The sequence below is a fragment of the Erinaceus europaeus genome, chromosome 12, assembly GCF_950295315.1.
Source record: "Erinaceus europaeus chromosome 12, mEriEur2.1, whole genome shotgun sequence".
Classification (NCBI taxonomy): Eukaryota; Metazoa; Chordata; class Mammalia; order Eulipotyphla; family Erinaceidae; genus Erinaceus; species Erinaceus europaeus.
In genome coordinates, this window is record NC_080173.1 from 88636520 (window position 1) to 88654355 (window position 17836).

At 44.7% G+C, this 17836-nt stretch overlaps 1 protein-coding gene across 1 annotated transcript in view; it reads right to left on the reverse strand.

The window, feature by feature from the left end:
• LOC103113957 (myosin-13) overlaps positions 1 to 17836 on the reverse strand; it is a 59008-nt gene that overhangs the window by 17663 nt on the left and 23509 nt on the right. The window contains exons 15-26 of the mRNA XM_060204430.1: positions 17733 to 17806; positions 17552 to 17639; positions 15872 to 15989; positions 15581 to 15704; positions 11658 to 11794; positions 10759 to 11014; positions 8286 to 8528; positions 7328 to 7504; positions 5588 to 5733; positions 5402 to 5492; positions 2568 to 2957; positions 87 to 213 (exon numbers count right to left, since the gene is read on the reverse strand). Of these exons, the coding sequence (XP_060060413.1) occupies positions 87 to 213; positions 2568 to 2957; positions 5402 to 5492; positions 5588 to 5733; positions 7328 to 7504; positions 8286 to 8528; positions 10759 to 11014; positions 11658 to 11794; positions 15581 to 15704; positions 15872 to 15989; positions 17552 to 17639; positions 17733 to 17806 (1971 nt within the window). The remainder of the gene's footprint in view (positions 1 to 86; positions 214 to 2567; positions 2958 to 5401; positions 5493 to 5587; positions 5734 to 7327; positions 7505 to 8285; positions 8529 to 10758; positions 11015 to 11657; positions 11795 to 15580; positions 15705 to 15871; positions 15990 to 17551; positions 17640 to 17732; positions 17807 to 17836) is intronic.

A 17836-nucleotide genomic window follows, 5' to 3' on the forward strand; every position in this document is an offset into this window, starting at 1 on the left:
GGTAAACAAAGGTGGGCCCCAGGTCAGTGTTGCTAGCTGCCCTTTCCCACAGCCCAACCAGACCTCAGTGCTCTGACCGCCCTCACCATTTTGGGTCTGCAGCCGTGCCTTCTGCATGTTCAGATCATGGATCAGCTGTGTCTGTTGGTCATCCTTGGCTTTGATTTCATTAAATTGATCTTCCACAGTTCGGCACATTCTTTCTATATTACTCTTTTTTTTTTTTTTTTTCAAAACAAAACCAACAGGAATGAGGAAGATAGGTTTCTGGTGCCCAGTATTGAACAAGAGAGTCTGATAGTCTAATTTCTTGTCAGTAAAACGAAAACAAAAGCAGTGAACCCGTAAAGGTCAGTTTAATAAGCATAATAACTTCAGATTTGTTTTGTTTCTCTTTGTGATTGCTGTTTAATTGCCAACTGATCGGAACTTCAGCTTTTGGTAGATGACTCAGTAATTTCTAAACAAGTCTGAGAGAGAATGAAACACAAAGGAGCTCTCAGGGCCGGGTGGAGGCGCACACATTACAGCACACAAGGACCAGGGTTCAAGTCTTTGGTCCTCGCCATTCGGGGAAAAGCCTCTTGACCGTTTCATTAACTTTACATACGATTCCCTGTAATGGAGTTAACATGGAGGAATTTACCACCACCTTCAGCCTCTAGCCTGAATTTTATGAGGTTTGTTAAAAAAATCTTGTCTAGAGAGTCGGGTGGTAGCTCAGCAGGTTCAGCGCAGATGGCGCAAAGCGCAAGGACTGGAGTAAGGATACTGGTTCGAGCCCCCAGCTCCCAACCTGCAGGGGAGTTGCTTCACGAGCAGTGAGGCCAGTCTGCAGGTGTCTGTCTTTCTCTCTCCGTCTCTGTCTTCCCCTCCTCTCTTCATTTCTCTCTGTCCTATCCAACAACGACAGCATCAAACAACAACAACAATAATAACTACAACAATAAAACAAGGGCAACAAAAGGGAATAAATTAATATTTTTTAAAAAATTAAAAAGAAATCGTGTTTATATTGTAGACTCTTCCCTTCCTCCTCTTCATATAACACAACAAATAGCTTGAGCAGATATTTTCTTCTTTTAAATCTTTTGCATTTTTGTTCCACACGCCCCCCCCAATTTCCACCCTGTTTCTTCATAGTTTTCTGTAGACTATGAAGTATGAGGTTGGGTTGGCTCAGGGCGGCCCTAGTAACCCACCACTCCCAGCAGCCATTCTTCCCTTTTTTCATTATTTTATAATATAAAAATTATGACCCCCTCCCTTACAAATTGAATAGTAATCTGTGAGACTGTAAGTTAATAGGAGTGTATATTAACGCTACTCCCACCACCAGAAGTCTGTGTCCCATTCCCCCCGCCACCCCCTTACCCCCAGTGAAGCTGACCATCTACCTTCACCCTCTACCCAGAGATTTTTGCTTTGGTGCCCTACTCCAGACTCAGTCAGATTCAGATTCTGCTTTGAGTTTCCCTTTCTGTTCTTTTTTCTCACCTTCTGTTTATGAGTGGGATCATCCCATACTCATCTTTTATTATTTTTTTTCTTTCAATTTTGTGGATTTTTTCAGAGAGAAATTGAGAGTGAATGTGGGGATAAAGAGAGAAAAAGGGGGCCAGATGATGGTGCACCTAGTTAAGTGCACATAATACTTAGTACAAGGACCTGTGTACGGATCCAGGGTCAAGTCCTCAGCTCCCCACCTGCAGGACGGACACCCCACAAGTGGTGAAGCAGGTCTGCCAGTATCTATCTTTCTCTCTCCTTCTCTACTTCCCCCTTCTCTCTCATATCCAATAAGATGGGAAAAATGGACTCCAGGAGCAGTGAATTCATAGTGCTGGCTCCGAGTCCCAGTGATAACCCTAGAAGCAAAAGAAGAAGAAAAAAACAAAAGAGAGGGAAAAATAAGATAGACACTTGCAGACCTGCTTCACCACAGGAATTTGACATCAGGTCTTGTGCATGGTAATGTGTGAGCTTAACCTGGGGCACTACCACCTGTCCCCTAACTCCCAGCTCTAGTTTTCTATACCTTAAGTGTCCTGGATTCACTCCTGCTCCCATGAAAATGGTGTAGTCCTCTGGTGCAATTGAACCACCCACAGATTTTCTTACATTAAAAAAAAAAATGGGGTGGGAGTAGATAGCATAATATTTATGCAAAGAGACTCTCATGCCTGAGGCTCCGAAACCCAGGTTCAATTCCCCCTGCACCACCATAAGCCAGAGCTGGGCAGTGCTCTGGTGTTTGTCTCTCTCTCTCCCTCTCTCTCTCTCTCTGTATCTCTCTCAAAAATAAATAGATAAATAAATAAATAAATAAATAAATAAATAAAATGTCAGATGCATTAGAAGCTTTCTGAAAGACTCTATAAGGAAGATGAAAACTGACATCACAGCAGATCACTGGACTAAGCTCAAATGACACAAATCAATTTAGGAAACTGGGGGGGCAGGCAGGAAAGACTTTGGAACAGTAAGCAGTGAATTTTTGGGATATGGATTCCACAGGCCCAGTGGGCAGGTGGATGCGTCTGCCCTGTGTTTGCTAAGTCAGATACCTTCGACTTGGAGACACTCTCAATGTTAGTGACCATGTCATCGATCTCCATCTTCAGCTCACTCTTCTCCTTCTCCAGCTTCTGCTTGACCCTCTGCAGGCTGTCAATCTGCTCCCCCAGCTCAGCCACACTGTCCGCGTGCTTCTTCCGAAGAGCTGCTGCTGTGGCTTCGTGCTGCAGGGTGGCCTCCTCCAGGTCCCTGCGCAGTTTCTGGAACTCGGCTTCCCGCTTCTTGTTCATCTCAATCTGGGCCGAAGTCGCCCCACCGGCTTCTTCCAGCCTCTCACTGATCTCCTCCAGTTCCCGGGAGAGGTCGGAGCGCTGCTTCTCTGCTTTGGCCCTGGAGGCCCTCTCTGCTTCAATCTCTTCCTCCAGCTCTTCTGTGCGTGCCTAGAAAGGTGAATGTGAGATGATGAGGGGCAGCAGCCCACTCTGAGGAGGTACAGAATATGCCATAGGAGGTATGACGGTCTAGTCCAAGAATAGGGTCAAGTACAGAATACGTCCTAACACTCCACTGATGGAAAAACAAACTCGGCAACAATCTCGACATCCACCAGCAGGGGAATGGTCAAATCGCCAGTGATAGAACCTTTCCCAAAAGTCCGGGAGGCCGTTAGATTTAGAGCCATGTCTACTAAGAACTGCTCTGCAGAGTGTAACGCTACGTCAGAGTAAGGTGCTGAATGGTCACCTTGGTATAATGTCCAGACTAAACAATATAAAGAACATTAAGATTCCCCTGCACTACCATAAACCAGAGTTGAGCAATGCTCTGGTGGAAAAACAAAAAAGTTAAGGTACAATTTGGTACAGTGGATAAAGCACTGGACTCTCAAGCTGGAAGTCCGGAGTCTAATTCCAAGCAGCACATGTACCAAAGTGATATCTGGTTCTTTCTTTCCTCCTATCTTTCTTTTTTTTTTAATTTTTTAAAAATTTATTTAATTATTATTATCTTTATTTATTGGATAAAGACAGTCAGAAATCAAGAGGGAGGAGGGTGATAGAGAGAGACAGAGAGACACCTGCAGCCCTGCTTCACCACTTGTAAAGCTTTCCTTCTGTAGGTGGGAACCGAGGGCTCGAACCCAGATCCTTGCACATTGTAATACATGCGCTCAACCAGGTGTGCCACCATCCAGGTCCCTAAAAAGGTTTTATCTTTATTTATATTTTGGATAGAAACAGCCAGAAATCAAGAAGGGGTGATAAAGAGGGTCCTTGTGATCGTACTATGTGCACTTAATCCCGTGCCCCACTACCTGGCCCCCTTAATATGGATTTATATACATACTTAAGGCTCTAAAATATTCAAGACAGAATATATAAGGTAAATATAGACAGATCTAAATGTAGCTGTAGATGCAGCCACACGTGAATTTGTGGATATACATCCAATGAAGAAGCAAGACAACAGAACATACTCATAAAATGGACATCACGCAAGCATATCACATGAAAACTGACACAAAGCCAACTTGGGTGGTAACACAAATCCATATGTGGATGTGAAATTATACTGCTAAAATATTATAATGCTATAAATCAGTGTCAAATAAATTTTAAAAAGGAAACAACTGTAGATCAGAAAAATTAAGCTCTAAGTCAAAGAGCCTATTTTGAATAATAGTTTAGCTACAGAGCTGAGTAACAAATAAAAATGATTCAAGGGCCTAGGAAATAGCTCAATGGTAGTAAAGCATTCAAGGATTTCAAAGTCTAAGGTTCTACAGGTCTCCGATTCAGTCCCTGGCACCATTATAAGCCAAAGCTGAGCAGTGGTCTGGTTTCTCTTTGCAATCAATTAATTAATCTTCAACATGATTCAACACCTCAAAATAAGAAATAAAAAATAATATGATTAACAACTTAATGTTCTTTTAAAAATGACTTATTTAGTTATTAATGAGAAAGCTAGGAGGATAAGGGGCTGGGTGATGGTGCAGCTGGTTGAGGGCACATGCTATAGTGTGCAAGGACCTGGGTTCAAGCCCCAGACTCCCCACCTGCAGGAGGCTAGCTTCACAAGCCGTGAAGCAGGGCTGCAGGTATCTGTCTTTCTCTTCCCCTCTCTGTCTTCGCCTACCCTCAGTTTTTCTCTGTCCTATTCAAAAAACTGAAAACAAAGAGCCACCAGGAGCAGTGGACTCCTAGTGTTAGCACCAAGTCACACCCATAACCCTGGAGGTAATAAAATAAAATAAAATAAAGTATCCATTGTAAAAGACCCAGAAAAGTACACATCAATGAAACTGATATTAGTCCCTAGGGAGGATAATGAGGGTATAACATTTGGGAATGGTGATCAAAACACTTTTAATTAATAAGAACTGGATACACACAAATTTGGTTATTTTTAAGGATATCTACTAATGTAATGCTTAGAAAACATGAAATATTAGTTTCACAAATAAAAAGAACAGGCCATTCTCTTTTGCTCCAAAGAGAGGGAGAGAGATGCAAGTAAGGAGACATTGGAGGAGGGGGTCGGGCAGTAGCACAGCAGGTTAAGCGCACGTGGCGCAAAGTGCAGGGACCGGCATAAGGATCCCGGTTCGAGCCCCCGGCTCCCCACCTGCAGGGGAGTCGCTTCACAGGCGGTGAAGCAGGTCTGCAGGTGTCTATCTTTCTCTCCCCCTCTCTGTCTTCCCTTCCTCTCTCCATTTCTCTCTGTCCTATCCAACAATGACAGCAATAACAACAATAATAATAACAATAGCAATGATAAACAACAAGGGCAACAAAAGGAAAAGAAAAGAAACAGTAGAGGAAAGAGGAGGCTGGGAGCCTGTGAAGGGGGTTGTAGGACCAGGAAGGTCTCACGCCTGTACCTGGAGCTCTTTGACCTTCTTCTGTAGCTGCAGACTGTGCACCTGCTCATCTTCGATTTTTGTTTGTAACTGGCTGATTTCAAACTCCTTCCTACAAAGAGACACACAGATACACCATGAACACAAGGGAGGCGGGAGAAGCTGACTCTCAGGCTCGGACACAGAGGGCAAGAACACAGCACTGACTTGTTCAGTTTCTCTTCCACCTGTTGCTTGTCATTTTCTAGATCCACGACGGATTCCTGGGCCATCTTCAGATCTCCTTCCAGCTTCCTCTTCAGTCTTTCCAGGTCGGCCCGCAATTTCTTCTCCTGCTCCAGGCTGCCCTCAAGCTGCGGAGATGTGGAGAAAAAACTGAGACCCTACTGTGAACATAAACCAGCCACCTTCAACCAGTGCAGCACACGCATGCTCATGGCTTCCTGGGGCTCCCTTCCTTGGATGGCAAGTGTGTGCCTCTAGTGTCTGGAAGGATTGAGAGGAACACCCCTTCCCACATACACACTCCTTTCTCTCATCCCCTGTATTAAAAAGCAACCCCTGAGGGCCTCCTGGAGGCTCCTTCAGCTGATACCCTCTTAGTCTGTTCTGAGCAATGATTTCTGGAGAAACATGGAAGGTTCATGTTCTTGTCCACTGGGGCTTCTGCAGATGGGCATGGCACCAGCTGTGCCTGTGAGAGTCTGGATGGCATAGTGTCAGTCTTCCAACTGCAACGTGCAAATGTGTGTGTGTGTGTGTGTGTGTGTGTGTGTGTGTGTGTGTGTGTATTTGTGTATGAGGGAAGCACACCTGCTCTGGCCTTGGGACAATGAATATGATTTTTGTCTTTTTTTTTTTTTTGCCTCCAGAGTTATCGCTGGGGCTCAGTGCCTGCACTACAAATCCACTGCTCCTGGAGGCCATTTTTTCCATAGTTGTTGTTATTATTGGTGTTTTTGTTGCTGCTGTTATTGTTGTTGTTGGATAGGGCAGAGAGAAATTGAGAAAAGAGAAATAGCTAGAGAGGGGGAGAGAAAGATAGACAGCTGCAAACCTGCTTCACTGTTTGTGAAATGACTCTTCTGCAGGTGGGGAGCAGGGGGCTCGAACCCAGATCCTTGTGCTTGTCCTTGCGCTTAACCCGCTGTGCTACCGCCTGACCTCCATTTTTTAAGCAAAGTTGTAGACACAAGGGTGAAGAGGGACCTGTAAAACTTGAACCTGACTCTTACCCTAGAACACAAATCTAATATGATGGGGGGGGGTATAGGAGGGTAGTAATTTCATTATCACAAATGGAACTCGCTAGCACACTGACGCTTTGGAAGGCTTAGGCCACGGCTGCTGGTGCTTATGTTTCACTGAGCAGCCTCCATGCACTGAGCTTTCAGGAAACCCCCCTCTGCAGTAGAAGTAGTTGTACCCTGTTTTGCAGGGAGAAACTGAGTCTTGGTGTGACTAAGCAGCACACTCAGTAACCCAGAGACATTTGCAGGGGGCTGAGACCTCAACTTGGGATTCTGATTCCAGTGTTTAAACCCTCAGCATCTGTAGACCCTCTCTTGGCTTGTGTATCTGGAAGCAACCAACGTCAAAGCATATTGGGCAGTACGCCAGCTCCCCCCTGCTTAAGCTGTGGTCTATGTACATAATTACTGTTTTCCCTGAGACCCGCCCTGCCTGCAGGGCACTGGTTTAATCCCCAGTGGTTCGCACTCTTTTCACTCTCCGCCCCCTCTCCTAGTCACACCCTGTTTTTACACCCTACCATTTCCTTCCTGGAGAGTATAAATGCAGATGAATAAAGCCAGCATTGCACTGCTTCCCAGCTCAGCCATGAGTCCCTGGTTGTCTGTCTTCTGCCTGGGAAGCTAGCCCGGCATCTGGCGCCCAAACAAGGACCGAATAGGGACTGGCAAAAGCATATTGGGAAAGTGCCCTCACATCGTCAGCCTGCTGTTCCAGCTTGATGTTGATTTTGATGAGACCATTGACTTTGTCTTCTTCAACCTGCAGATCATCCAGCGTCTGCTGGTGAGCTTCCTGCAGTGATTGCTTCTCTTTGGTCATCTTAGAAATGTTTTCTTCGAGGGCTGTCATTTCTTCAGACAAATTCTTTATCTAGGAGAGTATCAGTGCTTAAATTAATATTCAGATTCTATTAATCCAGAAGCGGAAGCTGGGCTTGAACCTGGGTTGTGCACAAGACGGAGCAGTGAATTATCTGAGTAAGCTATTGCACCAGGCCTTGAAGTGATGCTCTAATTCTCTCTCTCTCTCTCTTCCTTCCTCCTTTATAAATAAATAAATGAATGAATTTTTTTTGCCTCCTGGGTTATCGCTGGGGCTTGGTGCCTGCTCCTGGAGGTCACCCCCCCCCCAATTTTGTTGCCCTTGTTGTTGTTATTGTTGTTTTTGGATAGGACAGAAAGAAATCAAGAGAGGAGGGGAAGACAGAGAGGAGGAGATAGAGACAGACACCTGTAGACCTGCTTCACTGCTTGTGAAGCGACTCCCCTGCAGTGGGGACCCGGGGGCTCAAACCAGCATCCTTATGCTGGTCCTTGCACTTAACCTGCTACCATGTGTGCTTAACCTGCTGCATTACCACCCAGCCCCCATTTCTTTTTTTCTTTTTCTTTTTCTTCTTCTTCTTCTTCTTCTTCTTCTTCTTCTTCTTCTTCTTCTTCTTCTTCTTCTTCTTCTTCTTCTTCTTCTTCTTTTTTTTTTTTTTTGAGAGTAGGCTAGAGGAAGAGAGTATGGCAAAAGACTGTTTGGTGAGATCTACGTACCAATCTACTGACCTCTCAACAACCGACAGTGTAGGATAAATGTCTCCTTACAGGGAGAGAGTAGCGAGAGCTGCTCAGGCCCCAGTGAAACTCCGTTTTCCGCTGCCTACCTTGTTCTCTGCGGCACGCTTCTCCTTTTCCTCTTTAGTCAAGGTCAGTTCCAGGTCATCGATGTCTCTTTTGAGAGAGGAGCATTTGTCTTCCAGGCTCCTCTTCTTGACAACCAGTTCCGAGTTCATCTCTTCCTCCTCTCGCAGTCTCTCAGTCAGCTCCTGCACTTTGGCTTCCAACTGAATCTTGCTTTTGATGAGCCCTTCACACCGCTCCTCGGCATCCATCAGGTTTTCTGTTTCCTGAGAGAAGAAAGCCAGGAGTGTTTTGATCAACCCTTTGAGAAACCCTAGAAGGAAAGGGCTTGGCCATCCAAAGGTTTTTTTTTTTTTTTTTTTTTTTTTGCCTCCAGGGCTATTGCTGGGGCTTCATGCCTGCACTATGAATCCACTGCTCCTGGAGGTTATTTTTTTCCCTTTTGTTGCCCTTGTTGTTTATCACTGTTGTTGTTATTGTTGTTATTGCTATCATTGTTGTTGGATAGGATAGAGAGACATCGAGAGGGGAGGGGAAGCCAGAGGGGGAGAAAAAAAGATAGACACCTGTTTCACCATTTGTGAAGCGACTCCTGCAGAGGGGGAGCCAGGGGCTCAAACCAGGATCCTTACACTGGTCCTTACACTTCATGCGGTGTGTGCTTTAATCCACTGTGCTACTACTGCCTGACCCCCTCCAAAGGTATATTATGAGGACCTGAGCCAAGGCATTGCGCACACACACACACCTCTATATATGCATACATGTGCACATACAAATACTTCCACACTTATTTATCTTTATCTATATATATTGCTCTTTCTTTACCAGAGCACTACTAAACTCCAGAGTCTTGTGGTTCTTGGGATTGAACTTGAGACCTTTGATGTCTCAGGCATGAAAGTCTTACTGTATAACTATTATGTTATCTCCCTGTTCCATATACATTTTTTTAAATTTAACTAGAGCACTGCTCAGCTCTGGCTTATGGTAGTGTGGGGGACTGAACCTGGGACTTTGGAACCTTAGGCATGAGAGTCTTTTTGCATAACCACTATGCTATCCCCCCACCTCCATAGACATTTTTTTAAACCACTAAATGTATCATTCTTTTAATAGAAAGTCACCTAAAATAATACTGAATAGAGAAGGTTGTGGCATTCAAAGTCAGCCAAATTTAAATGTCTGACCATCATACTCTTCTTTCTACTACCAGATAAGACAGAAGAATTCTGCTAACATCTCTGTGGCCCCATCTACTTAAACCATAAAGCAGAAAACTCAAAACAGACAGAAGTAAGTGCTTAAACAACCACATCCCAGAAGATGGTACAGTCAGAGTATCCTGTGCATGCCAAGACCAGATAATTGTGCTATTAAACTTAAAGAGCTATATTTCCTCATGCAAATGCATTATGAAAAAAATAGACAGGCATTTTAAGGGAATTATGAAAAGAGACTGGTGAGAATGAACATTTATGTTTATTGAATGTAGGCTGTGTGCTGGGCATTTTCCATGCATGAACTCAACTGATATTCCCAGAAGTCTTATGACATGGATACTCTCATGGGTGTGAAAAACCAAGGCGCAGAGAGGTCCAGTATTTTCCCCGAAGCCACACAGCTCTCAAGCAGAGGTTCTGGAATGCAAACTCAGTGACCTGGCCCCTAAACTTGTTCTCTTGGCTTGGGAAAGTAAGCCTAGTGGTGTTCACTGTGCTGACTAGGAAAGCAGAAAAGGGAAGAGAAAAAATAAGCACCTAAAGCAACAGGTGTAAGTACTTGGGCTGTTTAGTAAAATGGCAAATGGCATTTTACTCTCAAATAAGAGGTTTACATACAGTGTAAGTACATACGTTTTAATTTTCCCATGTTCTTTAATAAAAGTGTTTGTTTTTCGTGCACATTTTGAATATAATCATTTGATTGTCAACCAAGCATAGGAAGTTGCTTCTCTAAGTTATTTACTATTAGTAATTTCCTTTTGCCTTAATTTATATGCTTAAAAAAAAAAAAACTCGGGTATTCCCGACAATTATACTGACAGACACATACCTTCCCATGCAAAAATTAACATCTAGGGGAGCCCATGGTGGTTGACCTGGTTGAGTGCATATATTACAATGCATAAGGACCTGGGTTCAAACCCCCAGTTCCCACCCACAGAGGAAAAGCTTTGTAAGTGGTAAAGCAGGACTTCTGGTCTCTTTCTCTCTCTCTTCCTTTGTTCTCAGTATCTGGCTGTTTCTATACAGTAAATGACAAAGATAATTAAAAAGGGACATCTGTCTATTTCTACTATGGAAGACAGAGAGAACAAAAAAAATCCATCTGCAGGCATCTGTTCCGGCATGAACCAGGGCCAGGCACTTTCAAGGGAAAACTCATTGCTGCAATACTCAACTTGACCACTAGGTGACACCACTGCCCCTCAAATAGATAACCTGTTAGGGATTCAAGGTTGCTCCCCTCTTTGGTTCTCAGGAGGATACTTACAGATTGGACCTGCAACTGGAGGTCAGTCTTTTCTTGCAGCAGGCTCACCATTCTCTCCTCCAGCTCCTTCCGGCGAGCCTCAGATTTGGCCAGTTCTTCTTTGGCCCTTTCAAAGTCTTCCTTCATGGTGGCTATCTCCTTCTCAGCCTCTGCGCTCTTGAGTAGGGGTTTGATTTTAAAGAACAGATTCATCCAGGGCCAGTGCTTGACATTCATAAAGCAGCGGATGTTGTATTGGATGCAGAAGATGGAGTCCCTGTGTAGCATCCAAGCTGGAATTAGTGAGCCGCACGAGGCCCTCCGCTACCATCTGCCTACCGGCCCCAACATATAGAGTCTGTGGGAACCGGAATAGGTTCAAACAAGAAACAGGAGAAACACATGTATATATTGGGAGGCTAGAGAGGGCATGGGGCCATTCGGGGGTCTTCTGTTTACGAGGCTTCTATTTCTCTCATCTTCACAACGCAGAGTACTAACCACTATATGATCACAGCACATTTCTCCTGTCTTCAGAGCCTTTCAAGTACGTTTCCGTCAGTCTTCTGGACACTTCCAGAATGTATTGAGTTACCTAATTTTAACTAATTGTTTGTGTACCCTATGACAGGGCACTCCGCCCTATTTTTTTAAAAATAATTTTATTAGTGATTTAACATACTAAATTTTGCTATGCACGTGCTATTTCCCACAAGTTCTCTTCATGAACTTCTGTAGAACAAGGTTCAAATCTGTAACCCTGATGGGTACTAAACTGAGTCCCCAGCACAGAATTGCCGCTTAGTGAGTGTTGATTGAGTGATTAGGTGGAGGAGTGAATGATTGTTCTAAAACTCCAGTCAGGAAGTGATATCAGCTGCTATTGTGTGGTAGGGAAGGGAAGCAAACACATGCATCACCTTCTTTCTGTCATCTTCTTGAACTCCACCCGCATTAGGTACCCCCTGCAAACAGCCTGCGTGCGTGTCATCAGGATCACCAGCTTCTCATCCCTCATCTCCTCCAGAAGTCCCAGGAGCCCAGCTTTGAAAAACACCTGCATTCAAAGAGAGATCACCCTCATCAAGCTTCCTCCTCTGCATGACACCAACCCTTCAAACCCCAGAGTTGAGACCAGCAGAAATCCGGCTGCCAGAACTTGAGTTTTTAGAGGCCCTGGGCTCTCTAGAGGTCTTTCTTCTGTCCTGTTTCAAAATATGTTCCGGGGAGTCTGGCGGTAGTGTAGTGGATTAAGCACAGGTGGCGCGAAGCGCAAGGACCAGCTTAAGGACCCGGGTTCGAGGAGGAGCCGGGGGCGTGGCAGGGGTAGGGGTCGCTTCACAGGCCTTTTGAAGCAGGTCTGCAGGTGTCTGTCTTTCTCTCCCGTTCTCTGTCTTCCCCTCCTCTCTCCATTTCTCTCTGTCCTATCCAGCAACAATGACATCAACAACAACAACACTACAACAACAATAAAAAAAAAAAAGATCAGTAGGGCACCAAAGTAAAATCCCTGTGGTGAGGGGTAGACATGCAGCTTCCTGGGCCAGTGGGGGGTGGGAGTGAGCAGGAGGGATGGGTCACAGTCTTTTGGTGGTGGGAATGGTGTTTATGTACACTCCTAGTAAAATGTAGTCATATAAATCACTAGTTAATTAATATAAGAGGGGGAAAATTAATTGTATGTCTCGAAGTTTTTCAAAACACAAACTAAATCTTTTTAATATATACGCTGTGTAATTGATATGCGGACTCTCTCAAAAGCCTAGACCAAGTAGATTAGAAGCATCCAATAGCACAGCTATATACAAGATACTGGGTACTGTACAGCAAACCCTAACAAAAGGGCTTTTCAAAGTTAACCCAATTACCAAATAATGTGATGATAACATTAACTATCGATTGTCTTTTTGAACCCTAAGACAGCAGGAACCTCACATCTCCACTATAGAGCCTCTACTTCCCCCAGTCCTGGAACGCTTGGATAGGGCCCACTTTCCCGTATGCCTCTCCCAATCCATATCAAATAATATTGCATCTGCCGATCACAACCTAACCAACACAACGATTGCCACCTCAACATGCTTCACTTCAGACTGTGTCCAGAGACTTCACGTGTGGAATGACAACCCTTCAGCTTCATTACTCGGGTGAGACCTTTCATTTCATAGTATACTCTAATTCCATCTCAGGTGGTTCACTTTCTAACAAAGTCCCAAAACCTAGATATACACCAGTTTCTGTGAGAGAGAGCATATGTTCACACGTATCTGTAAACTACTGCAAAATATATACCTGAAAGCAGAAGTACACTAGAGTTTGCAGTGAGTATCCCCCTAATACTTCCTCTCCACTATTCCAAGCTTTGGGTCCATGATTGCTCAACAATTTGTTTGGCTTTGTATGTTAACTCTCTTTTCAGTCACCAGGTTCCAGATGTCATCAGGATGCTGGCCAGGCTTCCCTGGATTGAAGACCCCACCAATGTGTCCTGGAGCTCCACTTCCCCAGAGACCCACCCTACTAGGGAAAGAGAGAGGCAGACTGGGAGAATGGACCGACCAGTCAACGCCCGTGTTCAGTGGGGAAGCAATTACAGAAGTCAGACCTTCCACCTTCTACAACCCACAATGACCCTGGGTCCATGCTCCCAGAGGGATAGAGAATGGGAAAGCTATCAGGGGAGGGGGTGGGATATGGAGATTGGGTGGTGGGAATTGTGTGGAGTTGTACCCCTCCTACCCTATGGTTTTGTTAATTAATCCTTTCTTAAATAAAAAAGAAAAAAAAGATCAATAAAAGGGAACAAATAAATAAAATATTTAAAAATATATGTTCCAAGTCCAATCAGTCCACAGGGAATCCTTTTGATGGAGCTCACAGACAGGGGGCAAAGATAAATCCAGATTTCTAGTGCAGGGTGTATGTATGCAATCGACCCCAGATTAAGAGCAATTTCGACTTCCTATTCCCTTGACCTCCTTCCTGTTTCTGCCCATCTGAGAATATGGTCCCATCTTAGCCCTCTGTACCCAATGGCCAGTCCTGTGAAGTTCCAAGGAAATAGGACCCCACTGGGTGAGGCAGGCTCTTCCCTGTAGGGAATGGATATTTACTAGCTTTCCTGGTCCTTTCTGGTACACAGAGCTTTGGATCCCAGCTAGGGTGGAAGCCAACCTTTGCCATTCACCATACATTTGGTCTCCAGCTGGCTTCTGGCCCTCTAAGAGCCTCCATTTCCCCTTCCCACTTAGTGGACAATCCCATGAGGTGGTTACCATTTTTATCAGTCATGGATTATTAGGAGAACTCAGTGGGCACATTCTGTATAGAAGGCATGCCACTGGGATACCGTACTTGCCACTTTTCATATATTTGATTAGTGATTTATAAGATTATAAGATAATAGGGTTATGATGTCATACCACTTGCTCTGTGACCCTCCCCCTCCCCCAATAGCAATCACCATAGTGCCCCTGTGGTCGTGGTCACAGATATCAGGTAACTATATGTGTGTGTGTGTGTGTATTTGTGTGTGTGTGTGTGTGTGTTTCTTTTTTCAAGTTCACATGTTTCAATTCCCTATATTCACATAAGTGAAATCATCCAAAATCTGTCCTTCACTTCCTTCCTTATTTTACTAAGTAAAATCACTGCCAATCACATTCATTTGGTCCCAAAGGACATATTGTAATATTTTTTTCTTTACAGTTGTTTTCTTTATTATATTAATTTATTGAATAGAGACAGCTAAATATTGAAAGGGGAGGGGGAGATAGAGAGGAAGAGAGACAGAGAGATACCTGCAGACCTGCTACATCAAGTGTGAAGCTTTCCCCCTGCAGGTGGGACTGGGGGCTCGAACCCAGGTCCTTGTTCATTGTAACAAGTTCTCAACACCTGTCCCCATCTTTTTTTTTTTTAACTGATGAGTAGCATTCTAAATGGTAGCTGCACTTACTAACTCTTCTCCTCTTTTCTTCCCTTTATCCCTTCTTTTCTTTCCTTCTCTTTCTGGCAATACGAATCCACCACCTCCATTTTTCTTATGTATATGTATATGTGTATGTATATGTATATATATGTGAAATAAATTGAGAAAGAAAGGAGATAGAAATGGAGAGATAAAGATAGACACCTGCAGACCTGCTTCAGGGAGTATCCCCTTGCAGTTGGGGAGTGGGGGCTCAAAAGTGATTATGGGAAGTTGGGCGGTAGCTTAGTGGGTTAAGCGCAGGTGGCACAAAGTGCAAGGACCGGCGTAAGGATCCTGGTTCCAGCCCCCAGCTCCCCACCTGCAGGGGAGTTGCTTCATAAGCAGTGAAGCAGGTCTGCAGGTGTCTCTCTTTCTCTCCCCCTCTCTGTCTTCCCCTCCTCTCTCCATCTCTCTGTCCTATCCAACAACGATGACAACAATAACTACAACAATAAGACAACTAAGGCAACAAAAAGGAATAAATAAGTAAACAAACATTTAAAAAAAGAAAGTGATTATGATTATTTTTTCAAGTCCCCCCACCCCTGTTTCCAGGATTCTGTGTTCCCTCCTTAGCTCGTTCTTCTCCTTCGGAATGACTTTTCTCTCCTCCTTCCAGGACACTAGAGTGTCCCATGGTTTCCTTTTTCTGCTGCTGGAGCTCAGACTTCCACCTAAAACCGGCACAGAGAGAGAGTTTCTCACACCTAGACACACAGCTCCGGATACCCATGGTCCTGAACAATGGAGTTTTAGGTTGACCACAAGGAGAAACAGACTCTGTTCTTGCAATCAGCTCAGAAGCAGCTCAGGGTTGGGGGGAGGGGGTTTGTACTAGCTGAGCAGAGTCCCAGCTTCACTTCATGTCACCTTGGTGTGGCCAAACTTGTACTGCTCCCGGTCCACATCGATGGAGCTCAGAAGCTTCTCAGAAGCATTTTTGCTATCAATGAACTGCCCTTCAGGGATGGCACTGGCATTGAGGATCCGGTACCTGAGGATGTGGGCAGGGAGGCAACTCAGTGCCCTTGGAAGCTTGGGGAGGCCTGTGAGTTCACCAAATATCCAGCTCAAAATATATATATATGCATTTGGGAAATGCAAAAAGAGATGAGAGAGAGAAAGAGAGAGAGAGAGAGAGCTCACGAGGGGAGAACCTACCTCTGTTTGAAGTCAGCATAGAGGATCCGGCTGGGGAATCCTTTCCTGCAGATCCGGATGCCCTCCAGGACCCCATTACAGCGCAGCTGGTGCATGACCAGGTAGTGGTCCATCACGCCTACGGAGAGAATGGCCACAGGTAGCTTCATCAATTCCTCTGATGGTCTGGACATCAGGAGACAGTCTAAGACAGCCATATTTAAGTGGAAAAGCTTAGCGCGAGCTCTAAGATGGACTCTTTTGACGGGCGGGTGTCTGGAACTTGGCCTACAACAATCTGGGAGAGACTCTAGCACCCCAAAAGCATGGGAATGAAAGTCCATATATTGATGTGTATTCATGGTTCCTGTCTCTGAAGCTAAGCTTAATGGGTGTGGGGTTTCCTTATATTTCCCCTTTGGGGAACTTGAGATGCCCTCCTATCTCTACTCAAAGATAAAGATGTCAGATTTGCATCCTGTGTCTTTAGTGGGCATTGGGGGTGGGGAGAACAGGGGGGGCTGTGGTGGAGGTGGAAGGCTGCTTATGGTTGAACACTTGCTCTAAGGAGCAAGGGGGAGAACCAAAGCTGGGGACAGGAGGCCCAGGAGCTACAGGGACAAGTCCCCATGTGTGGTTTTTTAAAAAAATATTTTACTTATTGGATAGAGACAGAGAGAAATTGAGAGGGAAGGGGAGCACAGAGAGGGAGAGAGATGGGGGCCTGGTGGTGGCACACCTGGCTAAGCTCACACATCACAGTGTGCAAGGACCCAGGTTCAAGCCCCAGGTCCCCACTTGCAGGGAGAAATCTTCACAAATGGTGAAGCAGGGCTGCGAGTGTCTCTTTGTCTCTTCCCTTTCTATCTCCCCTCCCCCCTCTCAAATTCTCTCTGTCTCTCTCCAACAATAAAAATAAAACTATTTTTAAAAAGAGAGAGTGAGAGAGACAGAGAGACACCTGCAGCACTGCTCTACCCTTTTTGTAAGGCTTTCCTTCTGCAGGTGGGGACTGGAGGCTTGAACCAGGCTCTTTACACACTAACATATGTCCTCAACCAGGTATTACCACTACAGGACCCGTAAGTGTTTATATATGTATCAATGCTATTTGGTATATGATTTCATCATAAGGGCACCATATCAAATACAGGAAATCAAATTAAACAATAAGAAAGTAGTTTCTCAACATATATATATCACATATGACTTGGGTCACACTTTATAGTGAGGCATTTTTTACTGTTTATCTGTAATTCAAATCTAACTGGGTATGTGTTATATCTATGTGCCACATCTGATGACCCAATTTTATAGAATAATTTTCAGAAATGGGCAGGACATAATGGCAGACAACATAATGGTTACGCAAAAAAAAAAAAAAAAAAAACAACTCATGCCTGAGGCTCGAGATGCCAGGTTCAATTCCCAGCACCACCATAAACCACAGCGGAATAGTGCTCTGGAAAGCGCGCGCGCGCACACACACACATGCACGCACACATGCACACGCACGCACGCACGCACGCACACACCAAAAACAAAACAAAGAAACAACTTTCCCACAACCGTCTGAGAGGTGATGAAGCCTATGACCCTTTCCTCAGGGAAACACATGTGAACTTGCAGACAGACACATAGCCACAGCTACCGAATTTTGCAGCTGTAACAGAAAGTCCTGTTCTTTGGATTCTTACTCACCGGGAGTCTTGGTCTCGTTGGGAATTAGACATCGCACAAAGTGAGGGTGAGTGCTCCTTAAATTGGTCATTAATTTATTTAAGTTTTCCTGGGCACAAAACACAACAGTACAGTTTTCTTTAGCAAGGGCCATTTTCTTGGCAGAAAAACAAGTAAATGTGAAATCTACTAAAATACGAACCCTGAACACAGCTGACACGGTCTGGAAAGAGGAACCCTTCTTCTTCCCACCCTTCTTGGTTCCCCCAGAATCACCTGGAGATGGACACAGAGGGGTATCAGATG